We start from the raw sequence: 23,451 nt of genomic DNA on the forward strand, positions 1-23,451 counted from the left end.
TTTAAGAGATTAACATGACACAGTCTACTAGAATAGAATGGAGATGCATCATACATGTCTCCTAAAGAGTTCTGCATGTGGAGCCAGTGCCCGTGGATCAGCTTCTTTCACGAAACGCACTACTTCCTCTATTGACCAAGTGGAAGGATCCTTATTCAATATTCTTGAAGGTTCCCTTTTTAGTGAATTCAAATCCGGTCCAGTTGTGGAACTTGCAGCTTTTAATATAAAAATATTGTGAAAGGAAGAAGTATCACTAGTTTGTGCAGGGATAACACATTTCGTTTCACATAAGACAATATTAGTTTATGGCATTTATTATGCATTGTTTGCAATGTATTAAAAGATGCTTTATTTTTCTTCTAATAATACTGAACTGTTCCTTTTGTCTTTAAATGCCTTCTATAACTGCAATACTTACAGCAGCATAAACATTAGCATTGTGACATACCTAGAGGAATTAGTTTGACTTGTACTTGGCTCCTGAGTCCCAAGATGCTATTAACTGGGAATGAGACAAAGACAAGTGAAGCTGTGCAGACAGAGGGAGAGACAGTAGGAAACCCTATCCCTGTATTTCAGCAACATGGCAATATTTGATAAGATGCTCAGGAAGTGAGATGTATATATCTATCCCTGTCTGGTCTGGCTTGCTGCAGGGTCCATCACAACAGCAAGAGGAAGCTGCAGCAGGAAAGACCCTCCCTGGCTTACACTACACTATTAGTAGTAACAGGCTTAAGTTCTGTATTTGCAGTTACATTAGCAAGCCTGATATGCTTGGCAACAGCACATTTCATTCCATATGCAAGCTTTCCAACGGCAAGGAACTTCTTTATTCATAACTTTGTGTGTTAATAGGAGCAGTTACATCTTCTGGAAGGTTTTGTAAAACAGCATACCTTCAATCCGCCTCTGTATCCGATTCCTGCTGACTTCATAGTAACCACTGCTCCCAGCAGAGCTCAGGGACAGCCTGCGCAGGACTGGGGCTGAATTTGAGGTAGCAGTTGCTGGCTGGTGGGAATTTCTGTAATATGCAGCATTTCCTGAAGTACGGTACTCCGTGGAATTACGACAGGTTGGGTTTGACGGATTTACAGAATTAAGTGCAGAATCCATAGAGTCCTCAGAAAATCGGTGTTCTTTGGAAGTGCTGTTTTCCTCTATAGGCAATGTTTCTGCTACACAAAAAGCAAGCATCAATATGTTCAAAGTGATGGACATTAGACCTTTGTTATTTAAGGCCATGCTGCATTCTCTTGAAAGTACTGACAGATTGTAATCCTGTTAACAAATCTCCTGTGAGGCAACCACTGAGACTGAATGTTTGTCCCTTTTCCTCAACTAATCATTGGGCTCTTGTTGTATTTTAAAACATTTTTTTTTTTAGCAAAAGATTTAATATGTCAAGTTTGAGACATTCTTCCATAAATCATTTCAGTTGTACTTACTGAATGCTATGAGCACGGAAATGACAGAGGAAATTTTTTTAAAAATAGTATTGTCTGCTGTAAATATTGATACATCAAATAATTTTAGTCAAGCACTTTCATTGTTTTTTACACATATAATTAAAAAGCTAACCATTAATGTTATGTAACATTTATTTTGCAAGATATTTTTAATACAAATAAAAAACTCATATTAACTAACAATTGTTGAATATGTTCTAAACAGCAGAGGGAGTCACTAACTTCATAAACAAAACAAGTGGACAATTATCATCTATGGACCCCAACAGGTTCAGACAGAGGTACCATTATTAAAAAAGGAAGAGGTTGCAGGCAAAGCCACAGAAGGCTGTGAGTGCCTGACATGGCACACTAATGTAACACGTTTTGACCACCCTGCTGTATCTACACACAATTCTTTGCCTAGGGCAGGGTTTCAGGGTCTCTAAGTGCAGACTCTGGAAAGTTAAAGATACAGGTAAATTACTGAACCCATGGAGCGAGTAAAAAAAATAAATATATGAAGTCTCAGGGAGGGAGTATAACAATATTCTAGTTCTTACACCTTTTCAGCTAATTTATACTCTACAAAAGACAAACAACATCCACTCAGAAGACTTGTGAACTTTTAAAGTCTGTCAATGCTGATTCTAAGCCACGTGAGTGGAGTCCAGCGTGTCCCTTTCCCTGTGCCATGAGACAGGAGCCAGGTTTGCTCGATTACTGAAAATTCCACTCCTGTTCAACCCAATTCAGGACTGTTTGGGAGAAGCATGCCATGTGAGGGGAAAAAAAACCCCCAAATCAACAGGAACACCACTTCATTCTCTAGCAATCATAGATACTCCCCTCCATTTGCATCAGGCCAATATCTAGCATGAGAAAGAAGTTGGAAGTATGATGTACAAATCTGTATGAAACAAATGCTGCTTTGGCAGGAGAGTTAAGAGCTGGAAAAATATAGCTAACAGGTTCACAGAAGTGTAAGCCCCACACTACCATCTTGAAAATTACTCTAGTGAAGTTATAAAACATATGCTAGTGATGCAGCATATTCTTTGGAATAAGAACTGGTATGTTCTGCAAAACAAGTTCCTGAAATAAGCTTTTTACTACCCTTCTTATATGAAAACTTTCAAGAATTTTTTGGGCAAAGGCCCAATTAAAACCAAAGGAAGAGAATTTTCCTAAAAAACCCAGTGAGCTTCTCAAGCATACTTTCAACTTGCTTCATGAGGTCTCAGGTTCTCTTTCTGAATCCTGTTTAAAGTGTAGCACAGTGAACAACTATTACACGTATTTTGACCTTCAAACAGCATAATCCTGAAAGGGAATTAAAGGCACTCAGAGAGCCAGCTCCCTACTTAGTGAATTCAGTAAGGCAAGACCACAGAATCACAGAATGGAACCACAGAATCATTTCAGCTGGAAAAGACGATGAAGATCATTGTTAACCCAGCACCACCATGTTCACCACTAAGCCACATCTACATACCCCCAGGGCTGGTGACTCAACCCTGGGCAGCCTGTTCCAATGCTTGACAAGCTTTTCAGTGAAGAAATTTTTCCTAATACCCAATTTAAACTTCTCCATGTGCAACTTGAGGCCATTTCCTCTTGTCCTATCACTTGGGAGAAGATATGAATCCCCACCTCCCAGTAACCTCCTTTCACATAACTGTAGAGAGCAATAAGGTGAAAGGAGGTGAGCACTTCCACCAGCTCCCTCAGTACTCCCGGGTAGATCCTATATGGTCCCAGAGACTTGTGCATGTCTTAAGTGCTGACCATTTTCCCTTTGACTGCGGGGCCTTAAATCTGCTTCCCATCCCTACCTTCCAGTTCAGGAGGCTGGGTACATGGAGAACAACTGATCTTAGGACTAAAGACGGAGGAAAAGGAGGAATGAAGTACATGAAGTACTTCGAACAGCCTTCCTCAAACTTTGTCATTTTGTTTCGTCCCACATCCAATAAAGGCTTGAGATTCTCCTTAGCCCTCCCCTGATTGCTGAGAAAAATGGAACAAAAATTTTCTTGTCTTTCATGGCAGTAGCCAGGTTAAGTTCTATTTGAGCTCGAACCCTTCTAGTTTTTGCCTTGAATAACCTAATGGCATCCTTGTAGTACTTCTGATTTTCCTGCCCCTTCTTCAAAAGGTCCTTTTTCTTCCTGAGTTCCAACCAAACCTCTCTGTTCAGCCAGGACAGTCTTCTTCCCTGCAAGCTTGTCTTTCAGCATGTGACAGCCTGCTCCTGGTACATTTAAGATTTCCTTCTTGAAGAATGTCCAGCCTTCCTGGACTCCTTATCTGCAAGGTGATGTAACATCTTTTACTAAATTTGATAATCATAGAATAAAGAAGCTTTTATGGATACAAGTCCTTCTCTTTCATATAAATAACTTTCAAAATAACCACTGCAAAACTTGGTAGTTTGTCAGACCTGAATCACAAACGTTATATACCCTACAGTAAATACTAGGTTTGGGAAAGATCAACTCTACTTTTTTCCCCCATGATATCAGCATTTGAATTTATCTTACTGTAAACTAAACTCATATACACAAGGTGGAAAAGCTGGCATATTTCCCATCATGTTTTAGGATAGGCTTTCTGTTCAGCAGCTATAGTATCCAGTCCACCTTCCATTCCATCCATCCAGCTTCTCTACAAACAAAATGCAGCAAAATTGGCATCCAGAAAATGGAGCATTGCAATCCATGGAGTGACATAGTTCGCCTACCTCAGCATTCTGAGCAGTTGTGAATAACAGAGGTATGCAAAGAGATGGGAGATTCTACGGCAGAATGCCTGACCTCTGGGGAGATTAATGAAAGGCCAGTAAGAGGCCTTAAGTTTCAAATGTAAGGATGACAGCAGACTGTTTAGGCTCTCAAGGCCTTAGCAGGAACTGGATGTTTTGTTTTCTTGAGGCTCTTCTGGGAATTAGAAGCCAGTTGTTCTGTCTCATACAATAACAAAATGATGTAATTGGACACAGTAGTAGGAACACTCTGTTTCCAGGGGAAGGGAGTCTGAGTTATTTCCCACTCCCTCCTCCTTTATCTTTCATAACTTTAAGAAGAAACTGTTAGTGAGCAAGAAAGGCAGCAAAATCTGCAAAGCATATTCCTGAGCAGATCAGAAGGAAAACAAGCTGTTTGAAAGACCATTTCCCACAATTACTCCATTTTGCCTTCAAATGATATTTCAAAACAACTATTTTAAGACAACTGTGTCTCAATGGAAGCAGAACTTTTTGGGGGCAGATCTTTCTTGTTAACCAACCCAAAACTGACCGCTACAAAACTGCCTCCAGATTTTCAGCAGAGGACATTGCCCTAATGGGAAACACACAACACTAGAGAACACTTTGCCTCTTAAAATGCACAGAGTACAAATTCAAACCTCTGAAACCATGGAAAAACACTTATTTTAATTATTTATTATTCATGTAACTGCATTTTACATGGAAATCTTAAAGTGTATTTTAAAGGGTACACAGAGTCCATCTGTAAAAGATCCAGTAGCAAACAAGGAATAAAAACCAGCATGTGCACTCATGTTTACTTGAGTAGGATTTCTTACAAGCAAGATAATGCAGATCTACTTAAACATTTGTTTTGCTCCAAATGAAACAACTTCATCTGAGCGTTATTAAGTGCTCCACACTTATTAAGTTAGTACCAGAAATCTGACTTAGGTATACAATATATCTCTGGAATTAAGCCAGTGCTTCTTTTGTGAAGACACAGAAGTCAATAATCAATGAATAACTGTGTATAATAACAGCCACAGGAAATATAAAGATTTGAATATGTTATATATACACAAAATAATAAGATGCATAATTTTAAATAAGCTATCATTTGGAACATTTTAATTTTACATCCTTTTCTGCTTTAACTGTAGTCTTACGGCTTTTTAATATGCACAGAGGAGATATCCTGTCCCCACTCATGGTAATAGATATAAAATCATTTCAAGATCACAAAAAAGAAGAAAGAAAAAAGAAGCAAAAAATAACTTATCTCCATCATACTTCACAAAAGCCATTGGAAATTATGTACAAACATCTTGCTGCAAGAGAAAGTATGTATCAGATGGGATAAGTCATCTGATACTGATATCATCAACTTAGCATGTCTTAACCAGTTAAGTAGAAAATACTCAACCATTTTGCTGTGTCTCTCTCACTGACATTTAAACCTAGATGCTTTACTTCACATCTGAGGCAAACAAAGACTAGATGTGCTCAGTTACTGCAGCTGAGCTGCAGCACAGGAAAAAGTGTTATTTATCTGTGAAATACAGCAACCTAAGAGCGAGCTGCAACAGGGAGTCCACACTGCTCCTCTGGCCACAGCCACCTTCCATTCAACTCTTCCCTGTGCTCATCCGAGTCCACAGAGAGTCACTCCAGAGAAGTAAACCAAGACTCTTTACCAGAATGTTTTCTGTGCTTTTGCTCACTGCTTCAGCTCACCAACCAGCCATGGAAAGGGAGCAGGGGGTGGGCTAGGACTCACTGCAGGGACAAGGAGGCAAGGAATGCACAACTTCCACTGGCAGCTAGCCATAAACTCAGCTGAACTGTATCATCAAGCTGCACCCTTACTCACTCGATGAACCCAGCCTAGAGTTAAGAGTCGCTTCCAATTTATCTCCTAACCCATTTCAAGGCAATTGGTTTTCTGCTCAGTAGCCCTACATGAAGCAGGAGGCTTCATCTGTCACCTGTGTGCCTGAGCCCCTTCACAGAAAAGGCTGCAGGTTTAGGAGAAGCACTGCTGGAACTTGCAGTCGATCTTCCTTAAGTGCAAAATCTGTGCCAGTGATCAATAATTAACAGACTTCCACCCTGACCTGTCAAAGGCTAGAGACAAACCAGACATATATGTTGTACTCAGTCCTTTTTGACTGGAAATACTAAAACCATAAATAATCCTCATATATAATTCTGACATAACGTAATTACCTTCAGATGGATGAGCATCGTTTCTGGGAAGCTTAGGGGAAAGAGGAGCAGTGTATGATGGAGAGTCCTGAGAGTATCGTTTAGCACTCCTGTTTTCAGGTATTTCTTCTTTGGCTGTGAAGAGGAGAAGTCACTGCCTATTATTCTAGCATAAAGCTACTCATGGGCAAAGTCCAGAGACAGAAGCAAAGACAGACATCAGCCATTCACCAGGTTAGAGTCCCATTTCTTGTGTCACACAGACTCAGTCACTTCAACACAAAATTTCAAAGTTGAATTACCTTGACCCTGTCTACTTTCCTGAATAGCTAAAACTAAGAACTTTCATATGATAGATAGAATTATAAACAAAATTTCTCTATTGGAAAGAGGAAAAAAAAATTTTCTACAGCAGCACCCAGAATAGACTCAGCTATCAAACAGTTGTGAGGAAGCTTCATTCCCAGTATAAAACTCCTGGAATTGTCTTGACAACAAGGCTATCTCAGCTGTCACTCCTGGTGACTCGTGACCTGGGACTTGTAACACCAGGTCCTACGAACAACCTGTCGGAAGATCTTGGGCAAGTAATTTCATCTCCCCTTCGCTCTATGTTCCTGGTGCAGCAGAAGTATTGGACTCATAAAAAATTTCACAACCAGCCAATTTCCCAAGTCTTTCTACTAGGTAACTGGACTGTACATAGTAGAATGCAAAACTTTTCAAGCCACCCCTAAATGAGGTGAAAAGAGAAAGAAAAGACCTTTTACTTGTGTTGGATGGGTTAGACTGAATTCTCTTTCAGGGCAAGTCCTTTCTCACAGACAGCAAGCATCTTTTGGTAAGTTTAATTTATGAGCTGAGCATAAATTTAACAGATGAAATGTGAAGTTTTGAACTTGTCTTTTTAGTGGTATCACAGTGGTAAAGTACATATATTTTCTGGCTTGCCTACAGGGAGAAGTTTACTGAACAAAATTATTTCTGCACATGTGGTATGACCTATCCATTACTGTCAAAGCACTTCCACACTGGAACCAATTCACTAAGAACTGAAGTGTATTAATTTCAAGCAATTCACATCACAGAAAGACAGACTAAAAAGTTGCATTTCATAAAGCTGCCACATTTCTCAAAAATATCAGCACTTGAAAATAACAAGTGATTAACAGTACCTGGCTTATTCCTATCGTATTCCATAGGACTATGTGCACATCCCATGTAAGGGCTGAAAGGCTGGCTACTGAAGAGATTATCACACTGCAGACTGTGGCAGACTTTCTCCAAGAAGCGTAGGACAAACGATGCACTGTTTACAGAAGGAAGATTGATGGCATGCTTTTCCCCATCAAAGGAAGCTGTGAATAAGAAGAGTATGTCAAACACACCCAAGCATACTATCATGAAGTATAGTAAAATACCATCATTAACTTACAGGAGAAGACATCCAGACTTGATTTAAACCATATAAGACATGAGATGAGTAAATAATCATTCTGATAGTTTAAAAACTTTATATCCAAAAGACTGACTTTACCTTCCATTGGATCCATGTCAGTTTAAATTTGCTCTATAGGAACTTGTTTTAATAAAATAATTTTGGATTCACACCAGTATAACAAAACTTAAAACTACTCCCTCACCACCAAAACTTTATGTGGAATTTCCATTGCTTATAAAGCAGCAAACTCTCCACCACCTATTTGCAGGAGATAGAACAAAAAAGACCCTTTACAATACTTGCTAAAAAAACCCAAACAAACGCCCCCCCCCCATCAACAAAAAGCCCAAACAGTTATTTTAAAAAAAAAAAAACAAACCTGAAGAAACAAAACAAACAATTTTAGGGTTTTTTTTTCTCAGTTTCTAACTGAATGGAGAGTACTTGTGGTAAGGTGCTGGCATCCATTACCATTGAAATTCTGACTCAGAAACTGTTTTGCCATTTGCTATTTTATCACTAGAGAAATCTATCCTGCTGTCAACACTACAGTGGTCAAGCTCCCATTTATTTCAACAGGAGTTAGGTGGCAGAGATACCACAGCAGCCACAAATGGATCTGTTGTCTTTTAAACTGTGTGATTACAAAGAGCCTGGACATGTGCCTATGTCTTTTCCTTGTTGACCTCTTTCCTTGTCTCTCAAACAGTGTGGCAGCTGAGGATATTTTTCTTTTTTGTGAAAATTAGTAAGGTTTGGAAAAGATTCAATACTACAGATACCTGGATAAATAATTACCATTACATCAGCTGAAACTTTTAGTTACTTGTGATTAGAAAGACTTTAGAACAAAGCAGGAACAAACTTGTAACTTAAGCTTAGGGCTGAAAAGAAGTGGCATGAACACCAGGTTTATGCATCAATTTGTCTTTTCGGTTTTCAGCCTGTCATGCAGCTTTCTGTTAACTTATGTTGTTAACATAAGTTTTCAAATGATAAGCAGAGCTTTAAAGGATCACATTTTGTTGGTAGCAGATGCTAAAAAAAAAAAAAAAACCAGCCAGAAATGACAAGAAAGCCTTTATTCACAGATCTGAATTAAGGAATATTTCCATATTGTGTTACAAAAGAGACAGATAATATACACAAAACCAAAGAAAATGCCTAAGTTGAGCATATTTTAGGCTTCCTTAGGAAATCTGAAGTGTCAATTACTTACACTGCTGATGTAAGGAAGTTTCTGATTAGAGTTAATGTGAGTTAACCAGCCAGCATCAACAACAGTGTGCTGCCTCTCCCATCTGCTTTCATGACAGACTGACCAGTGCAAGTGCTTGAAGTTTAAGAGTCCAAAGTGTTTAAGGACCAAAGTGCTTCCATGGTCTATTAGGTTTTTTCCAGGCTCCAATGTCCAAATGAAATGCTAATGATTAACAGTCCCACATGTGGCTCAGACACAAGGTCCTCTACATCCTGTTTGGGGAAGGGGTCTCCAAAGGCAAATTTTTGCTTGGAACTCAACCAGTTCTGGAGAGCAAATGGGCTGTGAGACCTAGCATAGCCTGACCTCCTGACAAATTTACTGCAAGGTAGTAGTCAGCTACAGCAGAAATTTAAAATGCTTTATAATAGCCTTATGGATCTTCCTATATGGCCTTTGAGGAAATGACTTACTCTATACCCCTTAATTTCTCATTTAGAAAAGCCATTGAAAAGAACAATGTTATTTAAGAATTGTCAGGAGGATAAAGCAAGAAACAGCTGAGGTGTTGTGACTGCCCCAGCAAAACATTCCATGAGAAAAATCCACAAATAAAGATTCAGTGCAAACACAGCTCCCCTGTGTTAACACCTGAGAGCAACCATACAAACTCCAGCCAATCCATAGGCTCAGCTGTCTACTCTGCTTGGGAACAGCATAAGCATCTTCCCAGATAAATGCTAGGGGAAAAAAAAAAAAGTAGTACCTCCAAGGTGCCATAACATCAACCTTTAACGATATATGAACAGGGACTGGAGCTTGCATGTGCAACCCCAGCCCTCAGGATGAAGAGTCATACTCATTTCTTCACTGTCCATTCTTTAAGTATGTTTTACATACCAGGTTCAAACTGGGAGAAAGACTGAGAACTAAACTATGAGAGAAATGTATTTTTCTGATAGTGACAAAACTCACCCAAGAGTCTGATTTTAATTCTCTGCTTGAGAAAATTTATCTGAGCCTCAATCTATTTCATCCCACCAAACACCACAGTCTCTGTGCTACAAGGAGAAAAAAGGGGCTGGCACCACCACCACTAGTGAGCTTGCTAATCAGGCCTTTAATTTCCTTTCAGTTATATTTTACTGAATTGAAACCTTATCCATTAAGCAAAAATAAAATGGTTTGTGCCTTTGTTTGAGAAAGAAAAGATGGAAAAATCCTAAATTTAATTTTATTCAAAACAATTATTTTCTTTGGCAGCTGAACCAAAAGAACCCACTAAATTCCATGTATTCTAGTGAGATTATTTTATCCATGTCTTCATCAGCACACAGTTTCCTCCTATGGCAGGTATAATACTTTCTGTAAAAGCATCAGTTCACAAAAGACTTGGATTTCTTTGCTTATTCTCTGCCACAACATTTTTTTTTCTTGACAGTCTAAAAAAAATCCAAACAAAACCTGAACAAGCCACCTCCCAAACCCACTTTAAAACAAGAAGGCTACAAGAAAATTTAATTCTGTAATTCCTTATTTTACTCTCTTGTTGCTTCCCTCTTTTTCCTTACTATTCACGTGCACAGCTAGATGTAATGTGCTACATTAATCTAAGTCATATTTTATGCTTCACAAGATTTATCACATACAAATTTTTGATAAAATGACAGGGAGTGTTTGCTCAGCCACTTTTCAGCTACCTGTTTGACAAGCCAAGGAGAAGCAAGAGCTCAAGAACACTAGAAACCCACTGGGACCTCGTGGCTCACTATCAGCAGGACCAGGACACTGCTTCTGGAACAGCCCACATCGCCAGGTTCCTCAAATCCAGAATACAGGCCTTGGGGTGCAGCCAGGTGCAGAACAGTAATTCCTTTTTTGCACAGAATTTTTGAACACAAACAAGCCACAGCTACATAAGGAATCTGAAATTTCTCTCTCCTGTTTGAAGTTATTATTTTCAATTACTCAGTCACAGCCCAGAGATGCCACTGGCCTGTGATTTAGCCCTTCACGATAAACAGTCACAAACAGAATACTGGCAATGAACATCTCAGTGCATTTTGCTCTAGAAAACTGACTTACCTGAAATACAAGCAAGGCATTAATAATATACCAAATGTTCATATATATTGTAAAAATAAAGCAGTACCAGTTTCAAAACCACATATATACGATGCCATTACACAGCAGAGAAGCAGCATCCATTTTGTGCACAAACTCAGGGGGATGCCTAAGCAAGGCTTACTGTAGTTCTGCCATACACAGGTTGGGGTGCTGCTTTTTAAATGCAGTTAGCAACATCTTTATGCGTACTTAATTGAACCTCTATTCCACTAATCATCTTTCACATCTGGTGTTAATGTAAAGAGATTAAAGTAATGCCAAGTCTTTTACTGCCACTGATGGAATTACGAATTGATGTGCTCACTGTTACATATAGAGTATTTCCTAGCCTAGAAGGAAAAAAATGTCAAGCAGCAGCTATTCAGATTGAGACACAGAGATAATTTATCTACAGACCTGCCACCAATGTCTAGTAGAAATAAATCCATTCCATAGTAGGTGACATAGGTGGAAGAACAGTGAACTAAGATACTGCTGCAGTTCTGGGGAATGGGGTAAGGGAAGCAGCAGCAACATCAACATGTGGAATCACTTGCCTGGAAGCTAAACAGATTAGTTTGAGACTTGTCACCCACTTGGTTAATGCTTTAAGAACAAAAACACCATGCATGGATAAGATTATGCGAATGACTTGAATATTTCACTTGTAGTGAGTTTATTTGACAAATGTTTGGCTACAGCTGCTAAATGAGGTGTACAAGCTCTACTTAGTGTAAGAAACTAACTGCATTGTGCATTTGTTTTAAACACTACTATTGCTAAATTTTAATTTAAAGAATTGTTCAAATCACTCTGGACTCAGAGTAAGATAAATCATATATCATCAATGTTCACACCTGCATTTACACAGCTACGAAAGTGATACAAATTCATCGCAGCTACTTCAGTTCTTCTGCTCTACCTCAAGTCCACCAAGTAAAGAAACAAAACAAACAGAGCATCTTCACATACCAGTTATCATTTCCCCTCCATGATGGCCAGATTTCAGAAATCCAAAGACTGTTTTGGCTTGATAGGCACAATCCACACAAGCCTGTACAGCCTGCTGAAGCACCACATTGACAGGACCTGGTCCAAAATGGTCTGGAAGCTGCTGAACCTTCTTCTTATCCAGGTGAGGCCCAGAATTTCCATGTTTGTTCACATAAACACACACTGAAAAGGTACAAGCCATATTTACTGCCAAGGAACCAAGACATGTTTCCAAGTTAGAACTGCAAAACTGCCATTTTAGTTTTAATCCTGCAGAAAAGATACACTGGTCAACTCAAGAAGCTGAGCATGCACACATACTTTCAGAGCATGCAGAAAGTGCTCTTCTGCCAAGGTTCTCCTGCCTGAATCCTAAACTCACTTTTTTTCTGCCTTCTGAAGCCCTCTTCTACCTCACTAATGTAACAAAGCTGACATGATCTGTGCTTGTGTTTTGACTAATCTCTGCTCATACACTAGTTCCAACAAAGTACAAATTACTGTCAGGTACTCTAAACTACTAAGTCACAATTCTACAAAGCTGGCCTTACCAAGTTACTGCCTAAATTTTTTCCTATTTGAGAAGCTGCAACAAAGAGAACCCTATGTTATATACCTGCCACTGATGCTCATTCTGAAGCACCCATATGCCACTAACATATTCATCACACAGATCATGACACACAGAGCAGCTACTGTAGGCCTGTGGCTTCAGAAGACCCAAACCCCTCACACAGGATTTCCACACTGCAATGTGGTCTTGTCTGCTAAATAAACACTTCTTTACAAACACCGTAAGGTGGTTTAAAGTTTAGCACAAAAGAATCATATAGGACTTTGGTAACTACTTTTTAAAGAGACAATGTGAAAGTGTCTTCCATAACAAATGCCAAGGCAGAAAACCACGGGAAACGTGTAATTGATGATTTTTTTTTTCTTGTTCATCCTGGCTGCCACATGACCAAGAATGCACCCAAGACATTATTACAGCTTAATGAAAAAATGTGCCTCTGTGGTGATTAAGCAATCTAAACATTCTATTACACAAAAGACTGACATATTTTCTGACCTGTAGTTTTATTTGGGTTTAGATAAAAACCCTGAACTTTTAAATATGAAGTATTTCTACAAGATTTTTAATGATGTAATGTCTGTGCATATCTGTTTACTCTCTGATGTCTGCAAATTGAAGGAAACTTATTTGTACAAATGATCAAAGCTACAAATCAACAATAATAGTATGGCATTTTCTGTCTGGGCTCAACAACAACTGCCTTGCAAAACATTTAATTTCCAAGGAAAAAGGTACATGTTTTCCCCTTGTCCATGACTGAAACTGGGCATGGGAAGAGCCTGACAACTTCTGTTGTAAAAACAGGTTTTAAATGTAAAAAAGCACCCCGAGCAAAATTACTGTAATTTATGGAGCTTTCAGAAAGTTCTGAGATTTCAGCTGACAATATACGATTGTTTCACTATAGGGTTACGCATTCCTCAATGGGTTAGTTCATTTACTAGCTTATTTCTTTTCTGCCAACCATTTTCAAGACACATTTCATTATATTTAGGGAAAAAAAAAAAAGCAAACATGAGGAAAGAGGAATATATCCCCTCTGATTGCCTTTACTGGGTTTTAAGAGTTGTTTTTCATACAAGGCTATATAAAGATAAAATCTCCATTTTTTTATATTACAGTACAGCTTGCATGATATCAGAATATTACATGGGCTTTTAGCTACATCTATTCCCATTTCATACATTAAGGACTGGGACAGACATAAAAGAACTGTACAGTTTCCTTCTTCACACAGGAACAAACTGCCAGGTCTAGCAGATCTATCAAAAGTCCCTGTGCCCCAGAACTTACTGCTATAATGTGGGCATCAAAATACTAGTTCTGAAAAGTAACTCTGGCTCCTACAAATATCTTTAAAAAATAAGGCAGTTGAATAACGATTTACAGTAATAAGTTTGCAGCACATTCTCCATAAAATGAAACTGCTTGACATGGAAGCCATTTCACACACTTTTTTTGCTTTGTCTTTTACCTGTGGATATAACTGCTGCAGTTGCACCAGACAAACTGGTTCCATCTTTAAGTATCTGCATAGTGCCATTGTCCCCCTCAGGAGACGACTGAGGAGAAGGAGATGTAGGAGCCAGTTGCTCTGGCAAGACTTTTTTCTGTTAAGAGAAATAAAAACAGAGTCAAATGTTTAATGTTTTTATAGGAGTCTGCACAACCTTTCTGCTATCAGTTATCACCTTAACGAATGTGTGTGGTTCCTTACTAGAAAAGCACCACACACAGCAGAGAAGGGAAAGTTCAGGAAAGGAAGACCAGAAACTGTCAGTTTGCAGTTACAGCTACTTTAGTAATGCAGTGGAAGACAAATGACTTACAAAAGAACCCACCTTTACCTAAAAAGTGGGAAAAGAAAGAGCTTTATATACTAATTCATGACTCTTCTAAAAATCTCACGAAGAGGTGTTTTGGATTATTTTCCTGTTCATGCCCTTCCATCTAGGTTTATCACAACTCAAATAAGTTAGTTGGGCTGTGTATGGATAGCCATAAAAAACCTAAGTCACATCTAGGTGTCAGCATTACAGTGCACCTGTATTTTCCCTCAGCCTATTTCAAAGGAGTTGAAATTCCCAAGTAACCACTCCCGGGAATTTTCAGGTGCTTCATGCAAGGTATCAAACAAGCCTGTAGTTACAATCCAGTCATGCTGGTTGCCAAAACCTTTTGTTTTCCCAAAGCAAACTTATTTGCAGCTTATCATATGACAGATAACCAGAGTTCAGACCACAGCGATTTAGAAATTGGTCCACGTGCATTACCTTCTCCACCTGAGGAAAAGAGAATTTTGTTGTAATTTGGTTTGGACTGGGGTTTAGAAAAGAGATGTGGACATGGAAGACATTTCACAGAATCACAGAATATACTGAGCTGGAAGGGATGCACAAGGATCATAGAGTCCAGCTCCTGGCCCTGCACCGGACATCCCTAAGAGCCACACCATGTGCCTGAGAGCATTGTCCAAACACTTCTCAAGCTCTGTCAGACTTGATGCTGTGATCACTTCCCTGGCGAGCCTGTTCCAGTGCTTCACCTCTGGGTGAAGAATCTTTTCCTGATACCCAACCTAAACCTTCTCTGACACAACTTCAGGCCATTCCCTTGGGTCCTGTCACTGGTCACCAGAGATCAGTGATGTGTTTTGACATACTATGAAAATACACCAAAATAAAAGAAATAATAAATTGGAGTTCATCACTTTTCCCTTCACCACTTGTTCTTTGCATGAGAACAGATTACATTCTGACTCTTTTACCTAGCAAAAATTAGGAATATAAGAGATTACCCAAGGTCTGGACACTCCTGAATGCAGCAAAGACTTGTGGTCATGTGGTAAGGATTTACTGTTAAAACTGACATATAGTGAAATAAAAATTCAGCCAACTTGCTAAGGAAGGCTAAGCCCTCTTCCATTTAGCAGTATTTATCCTTTACACTTTTAGAAGCAGCCTATTTTCCAAGTAATGTATTGAAAACCATGTAGAAAGGAATCTGAATATATACCTTCCTAAAAGAAGCAGTGCTTGACTTCTTCACAACACCTAGAAAGAAAAAATTAACTTTCTTCTGAAATCCAGGGCACTTTAAAGAAAAATTCTGTGCCACTTACAGTTTGAAGAATATACATATGGCTGGAGAAAGTACTTGACAATATGGCACTGTGTGGGATCACCATGAACATAAGGAATAGACTGCCAAAGCTTGGCACTGCATTGTGAATGAGATGAGGTGGCACAGGTTAGACACAGAACCAAGCAGTGATGTATTACTTGTCAGGAATTGCTCATTTATCTTAACACTGGGTGACAGAAAGGTCTCCATCCTTAATATAGAGAACAAAAATGCACTTGGGAAGATTGAGCTTTTGATCTGAAGTCCAACATTCCTGAAGGCCCCCTGTAGCAGGGATTCTTGCGGTGGGGAGGGCAATTTTCTCTCACAACACTGACAAAAATGGGTGGTTAAGGGAAAATATGAGGAAATGGGGAAAAATGTAGGCATGAAAACAAAACACAAACACTAAACTAAGAGGAACCATCCACTTTCCACACCAATGCACACACATGGTGAGACTAGCCGGCTGCTTCCTACCTTCTCCCTCAGAAGGGAATATAGCACGTTATGCTGGCTCAGCTGAGGCTCTCATTTGCAACCCCACAGTGACGGGCAGCCAGCTGCAAGCTCAGAGCCATGTTGTTTCACGAGACAGGCCACATTTCCAGCAGGGCTGGGCACAGTGTAAGGAATGTACTTAGATTGTCCAGCAGGTCTGGCTGTGGCTGGCTAGCCCCTGCCATCTGGGTGTCTGCCTGCAGAGAGCAGGGCTCACAGCTTGTACCACCAGGACAACTTCACCAGCTTCACCCTCACGCTTAAAAACTTTTTGTGGGGTTGAATTTAGGGCTGGTACCCACACTCAGACCAAGGAGTTTCCTCAAGAAATGCTGAAAGGAATTCTTTCCACTGTTATGTAAAGTGTACTTTTAAAATATACTGAAAGAGACGTACAGAGGTTTCTTCTTTATTACAAAAGAGTAAAAACATACAGTGCAAGCTGTGAGAAACAAATGAAAAACAAAATCCAACATGCATCTCATACTTACAGAGCTTAGAAAAAATTTTAAATAAAGGAGAAAAATTATGCAACAGCTCAACATTTCTAGCTGTATAATAAAAGTTAGTATCTACACAATGATAAACACTGCAGCATAACAAACCTGAAGGGGCAAAGAAATTCAAACAACTCTGTAGAGAAACAGGCATAGACCAGTGTCCCTAAATACACCACATAGCCACCACACTTGAAGCACAATTATTTAGTGCAAAATTTGGAGGGGTGGGTTTTTTTTGATCAGTCTTTGGGGTGGGTGGAAGAAAAACAGCACTTTCAAGCCTCTAGGCACCCACCACTTGCATATTTGTATATGTACTGCGAGGTGTACAGGCTGTACAGCTGTACTTCATGTCAGACACACCCTGTCTGTGCAGAACTCCCACAAAGCCCCATTTCCTCTCTTTACCCTTATGCTAGCAGGTGTAATAGTCCAAAGAAAAGTTTGCACATATGTATAACATCTTCGCAATTTAACCACTTACCAAAGCAACAACAGCCTTCTGTGAATTCTCAAAAGGAGCTAGTTTTTCAAGTTTTTAATGCTAAAGTTAATGAAGTAAAAATTCCAAATTAGATCTATCAAACCTAGATTTTGCAAAAACTAACTCTCTGTTGCCTGGTCTCACAAAGGAAATCAGGAGTGCACAGAGGTACCTCAGATTTGCTGCCTCAGGACAGGGAAGGTCAGCAGTAACACCCATTCCCCAGAAAGTCCCCCCAAGCACCTCACACAAACCAGGTGTCAAATGTAGTGCTCCAAGCAGACACTTTCAGACACCCAGGGCCCAGAAGCCTCTTTTAATGGCAAGGTGCCTCCAACTACTGTTTCAAAATATAGATAAAACTTCTCAATTTCTTTTTAATGAGAGATAGAGGGCAAAATTCTTACATGCAAGTGCACATCCTGCCACACCTGAGTAAGACCTTAAGTCCTGTGTTCAATGCTGTCCTTTAAAGCCCCCTCCAGAGTTATGAGGAACACCCCACCCACCAGCTAACCCTGGATAGGAGCACCCTTCTCCTCTTTAATCTGTGTTGCTGTGCATTTTTATAAACCAAGTAAGAGAGAAACAAAACTGAAGACCAATTCCATCTGTGGCCTACCAGTTTGGATGTCTGACTGGAAGAGGCAGGCAGCAGAGAAGAGTGCTCAGCTTTCAATTTATGGTCCCCAAAATAATTTATCTTGTGATCATCATTTCCACGAAGTGCTGCTTCCAGTTTCATACTAGAGCTTCTGGCTATGCTCTAATAATGTTATTTCACGAGCACTTTACACTGATCAGCATGATCACTGAAGGGACAATTCCCACCTTGCCATTACTCCACCTCTTCCCATGCATCACTAGCAACAGATCCCACAGCCCACACTGATACAGACTGGAGGAGAAAAGCCCCCAACCTTCTACTTTTTGATTCTTGCGGAGAAGAAAGGGGAATGAACACAAAAAAAAAAAAAAACCCAAAAAACGCCAGAAAAAAGCACTGCCGCCCACCTCCTCACTAGTGCTAATGCAAAGGAGGAAGGGCACAAGGACAGACACAAATTGCCTGAGGAAAGACACTGCAGGATTGCTACTCCTCCTGAACAGCCTGCTGTGCATGAGCGAGCCTCAGAAAATAGACTGTACTTCCATGGCAATCCAAACTGCCCTAAGTCTGCCCTGCTGTGATCCTTTTCTTCCTTGCAGCAGCTGTAGCATTTGTGCTTTTTTGGGGTGGAGCACACAAAGAAGGAAGTAAGAGGGATGGTTGCCGTGCCAGTTGTCTACCAGTTAAGCTCCCTGAACTGGCTCACTCTGAGACTGTTCATCCACCAATGTTGGTGTCAGTGGCAGCGGGAAGGGGGGACAGCAGTGCCAATGTGTACCTGACTGAACAGTTCCACCAGAGCTGAAGCTGGAGGCAGCTGCCAACACTCCAGGTCTGATTCAGCTTGGCGGAGACAAAGGCAGAAAGGATCATGCCTTTCAGACCAGGGCAGAATTAGGCCCACACCTAGAGAAAAAGAAGCTTCCTGCTCCATGCTAGTAGCACCTCCATATTAGGAGGTATCCATGAGATTCATTTGGCAAATCCAGCTGTATGCTTAAGATGCCTAAATTAGCAATAAAGCCCTCACTGTTTTTAATTCTTTGTTTCTAAACCTGAAAAAAACCCGAAAAAACCACAAGCTATGTATATGGTTCAGTAACAAACTAACCCAAACTAAGAAGCTTAAAGGCTTCCCTGGCTCTCTGTTTCAGAATAGCATTTTTCAACACCAATTACTCACCCATAAATAAAACAGTAATCTTGTTTGGGAATAAAATAATCCACAGGATCTTATACTAAAATATTCCAGAAGAGCTATTCTAAATTTTTTCTTGCAATCAGTTGCTGAAAACAGTAAAGCCCTGAAGGCTGAAGAGAGAAAATTAAGTAATAATAATAATAAAAAAATCTCACTACAAAATTTTGCAATACAAAGTAAAGTAGTAGATAAGGACTAACCTTTTTTCCAGGTTTTAAACTTTTTTTCCTTGTTTTAAGATTTTCAGTATGAGAGGTGCTTTTTGTCAGGGGAATATTTTTAGGAGACCTGCCCTTCTTGGGAACTGCAGACTGTCCAGGGGGTTTGCCCCGACCTGGTTTCCTGCCCCGCTGCGCCGGTACTGGAGCAGATTTCTGTGGAGACTGCATTGAACGCCGGGTCACTTTGGAAGGGGAAGATTGGATTTTTGCACTGCTCTTTGTAATGGAAACTGAGGAAAAACAAAAACAAAAGGGAAGGGAGGGAAAACCTCAAAATGAACAATGGAAAGCAACTTTTCTAACAAAGGCTTAAAAAAATAAAAGTGTACTGCACAATTTACATTGTAAAATGAATATACTTTTTACTTTGAACTTAAGTGATTGGCATGAAACTATAGAACTTCATTGAAGCCAAAGAGAGAACTCTTTGTACCCATTCTTTTAAAGGGACTTTCCTAAGATAAAAACATTCAAATAAAAATTGGGGAAAAAACCCAAGAATTAATCCACTCACCTTATAAATGCTTCCCATAATTTAATTACAATATTTATAAACTGCCATTCATCAAGAAGGCCTTCAAAAATACTACACAAATTATACAGCCTATAATACATCTCTTTTCCTCTAAGAGCAGTTTCCACAATTTCAAGACATGCAAACTTACTTCTAGGGAGCTATAAAACAACTCAGAGAAGCAAAGAAAATCATCCCAGTGACAAGGAGAAACTGATGAAAGGCAAAATGTCATTAATGAGTATTTGTCTGAGATGCTGGTTTAGAAAGTTATGGTCACATAACCATACCCAGATTTTTCTACCTGGTGCCATTTCGAAGAAGGTATTCCAAAAATCAAACATGAAGTATCATTTTTATTCATTCTTAACACTGAAGTGATTTTCTCCTGTGAGATGGGTTAATCTCCCATTCCAATCCAATATAGGATCCCAACAGATATCCACTTGGATATGTTCCAATATGCATATGATGTGACTGTATTATAATCTGGTGTGAGGCTCTAAGATGTAACCAGATTTCATTAAATTAAACTTCCTAGTGCACAGGTCTTTTCCACCCAACTTGCCCTTCTCTGAAATAATGATGGTTTAATTTTAACAATTCCCTTCCAATGGACAGATTAGAACACCAAAAGGATGCCAAACAGAACATAAGGACATATCCCCAATGAAAAGATGTACTGCACCATGCTACAGCAGCACCTGTGGCCAACAAAAAGCAAATACTAATTCCCAAAGGCAAACAAATACTCCATTCTGTTGGCCCAGACCACTGGCAGGCAGACAGATGCATAAGCTGCAGGACAGGTAAAAAAAAGGAAATTTTTTTACATCAAACCACCTTTGTTGAGAGGTACGGGAAAGAAACACAACATATTTGAAATAATTTGAAACCTTTACACTAAAATTAGACAGCTTTCTAGTGTCACACTGCCCCTATCCCAGCCTTTTGCATCTTGTTGATTGCAAAACTCATGTGATTCACCCCAACCTTAAATACCATGAACTTAATGTGATATAACTTAGAAGTATTGCAAGTTAGAGTTCAAGCAGGCTTTGACTGTGTCGGTCACCAGTGCCTGATTCAAAGCACTAATTCATGCTGCATGAAAAGGAGCATGAAATGGGGGGCTGTTAATTCTAGATTTTTGTGAATTTTGAATATTTCTTCCCTGAAATATTAGTATGTTGAAGCTTTCTGGTAAACAAGTAAAACAAAAAATAAAACACAAAGATACATTTAAAATGAGAAACTGAGAAAATAACATATTCAAAGATTGAGTAACAGTTTCAATGCCTAGCTCTATGAATCATATTCAACTTAACAGTCCAGCACCTTGCTTTACAACTGTTCCTTTAACTCTCTATCTTTATTCAGGAGTTAACTGTTATTAAGTATTTGCAATAGAAAATGTCACTGTAAGATGAAATACACACTGTACACAGACCTCTTATAAAATACAAGTACTACTGACACTCATTTCTAAAGCTGTAGGAGCATTTACATACATTGCTATTTGCCTGATTCAGTTACTAATCTAATATTCCTAAATGGCAGTTCAGAAGAAATATCTTCATTATGACTGGTTGCAATCCTAATACATCAAATGCAGACATGATATCCCTAGGTATCTGAGAAGGACCACCTTCTGGATGTACATAGTGATCACTTTCCTTTTATTTACGTGTGCCAAAACATATTTTCATACGCAATGACAGTTTAAAATAAGATGAGCAGAATTTTAACCAAATGCTGGCACAGCATTACTCTCATGTCCCTGAATTGCTGAACAGTAACTCATGTTAAGCTGTATATCTGGAAAGCAAAACAGTATCAACTGTATGCTGCCCAATACAATACTAGATATTGTGCCCTGTATTATACTTACAACAATATAAAATGCAGCTATATTTATTTATCTGTGCCACCCAACTATGCACTGAACAAAACAATCATGACCTTGTAAAAAAATGTTGTTTAACAAATTCTTTGTGCTTCTGCCTATGCTGAAATCTAGCAAATGCATTTCTATTCTTGCACAGTAAAGACACAGCTATTGCTAAATACACACTACTTTCACATCAACAGGTTCTAGGAGCACAGGTATGAGTTTTGGACACTACGCAATCCCTATCCCCTTCCAGGACAAAGAGTAACAATGCAAACAGCTCCAGCCACTTCAGGCTGCCCTCTTGAACCACACCATCAAGCACTACCTTATCTCAGCATCTTCCTACCTGTATACGCCAGAGAACCAAATATGAGCAGCATTAACCATTAAGGGGGCAGGGGGAATCAGGTCCCACTCAGTATTTTTCCTTCTGCCTAGGGCTGAAGCTGCTTTTTTCAATAGGAAGGATGGCAACAAAGCCCATGCAGCCTGAGCAGCCGCCGGAGATAGCAGCAAATGAGGAAGCTGCTATTTGCATTTGTTGATTTAAGAGAGGATGGGGGGAGCACAAGGGAGTGGGAGACTGCTAAAGTAATTCCCATATTGTCTGCAGGCTGTATTGACAGTGATCATCAGTCACCTGCTCATACTTCCCTCACCCCGGCCTTCAGAGGGAGACCAAAGGTTACACTGGGTCACAGGATCTGGGGGGAAATGAAAAGACATGCAAAATCAAGCTGCCAACCCACTGCATCTGTAGACAGAGTTATCCCCACTAGGCCACATGTTCCAAAAACTAAGACATTTTAATAGTCTCATGAGAACTTGTTAAAATATAACGATGAAGAGAATAGAGAGGAAAAATGCCAAGCTCTGCTTGCAATTACTGCAGTATTTAGCTGGGATATTTACAACCAAAAAACCACATTTGCCTTTTCAGGATGCTGCTTTGCATCACAAAGGCCCTCTCATTTGCACAATCAAAATCAAGCATTTGTGTCATGTTGCTCATCTACACAAATATCCACCACTCCAGTTTCAGGAGGGGGATGCATTGCATGGCTTTCCTTCCCAAATACCGTATTTAGAGCCAAAACCTGTACAGGCACCCTCAGTAACTGAAGAACAGAGGTCACACTACACAGACATACTTTACCATAGAAATGTTAGCACCTAAGCAGCGCTTTCAAAGTTCACAGAGCTCTAGTTATACTGCCAGGTTTGTGTGGGCTATAGGTATATAGCTCTTCATGCAACTCATAAACAGCTTTCGTACTTTCAAATACTTCTCTTTCAAAACATTCTTTCTTCCCCCCCCAGACGGTTCTGTGAGAATCCCAACACCTGCAAACTTTGCATTTCATGTAAGAGAAACCCCAAATTCTGTATTTTGGAATTCACAACCATGCATAGCCACAACTCAGTCCCTCGCTGAAACAAGCAGACCTACTGCAGGCAACTGAGCTCACTTGCATGGAAAGGACCCAAAAGGTTACGCTTTACATGAGGGCCAAATTCTGCTTGCAGAAGCAGAAATACTACCCAGACACATACAGAACTGCAAAGTTTGACCCCAGAATGTTATCTCCAAGATCTCTTGCCAGAATAAGTAAGATCTTTAAGACAACTGTGAAATCTGAAGCTACTGAAACCTCCAGTACTTGGGAAGGGGATGGA

The 23,451-nt window shown here is 39.7% G+C and overlaps 1 protein-coding gene across 5 annotated transcripts in view; it reads right to left on the minus strand.

The window, feature by feature from the left end:
* Window positions 1–23,451, minus strand: part of SCML2 (Scm polycomb group protein like 2) — a 75,970-nt gene that overhangs the window by 7,237 nt on the left and 45,282 nt on the right. For 4 of the 5 annotated variants that reach the window (XM_048287134.1, XM_048287118.1, XM_048287101.1 and 1 more), the window contains 7 exons: window positions 19,346–19,596; window positions 14,201–14,336; window positions 12,132–12,335; window positions 7,587–7,769; window positions 6,433–6,546; window positions 903–1,184; window positions 55–218 (listed from right to left, as the gene is read on the minus strand). In XM_048287134.1, coding sequence (XP_048143091.1) covers window positions 55–218; window positions 903–1,184; window positions 6,433–6,546; window positions 7,587–7,769; window positions 12,132–12,335; window positions 14,201–14,336; window positions 19,346–19,596 — 1,334 coding nt within the window. The remainder of the gene's footprint in view (window positions 1–54; window positions 219–902; window positions 1,185–6,432; window positions 6,547–7,586; window positions 7,770–12,131; window positions 12,336–14,200; window positions 14,337–19,345; window positions 19,597–23,451) is intronic. The other variant, XM_048287111.1, reaches the window with a different exon arrangement.

Source organism: Corvus hawaiiensis, chromosome 2 (assembly GCF_020740725.1).
Source record: "Corvus hawaiiensis isolate bCorHaw1 chromosome 2, bCorHaw1.pri.cur, whole genome shotgun sequence".
Lineage (NCBI taxonomy): Eukaryota > Metazoa > Chordata > Aves > Passeriformes > Corvidae > Corvus > Corvus hawaiiensis.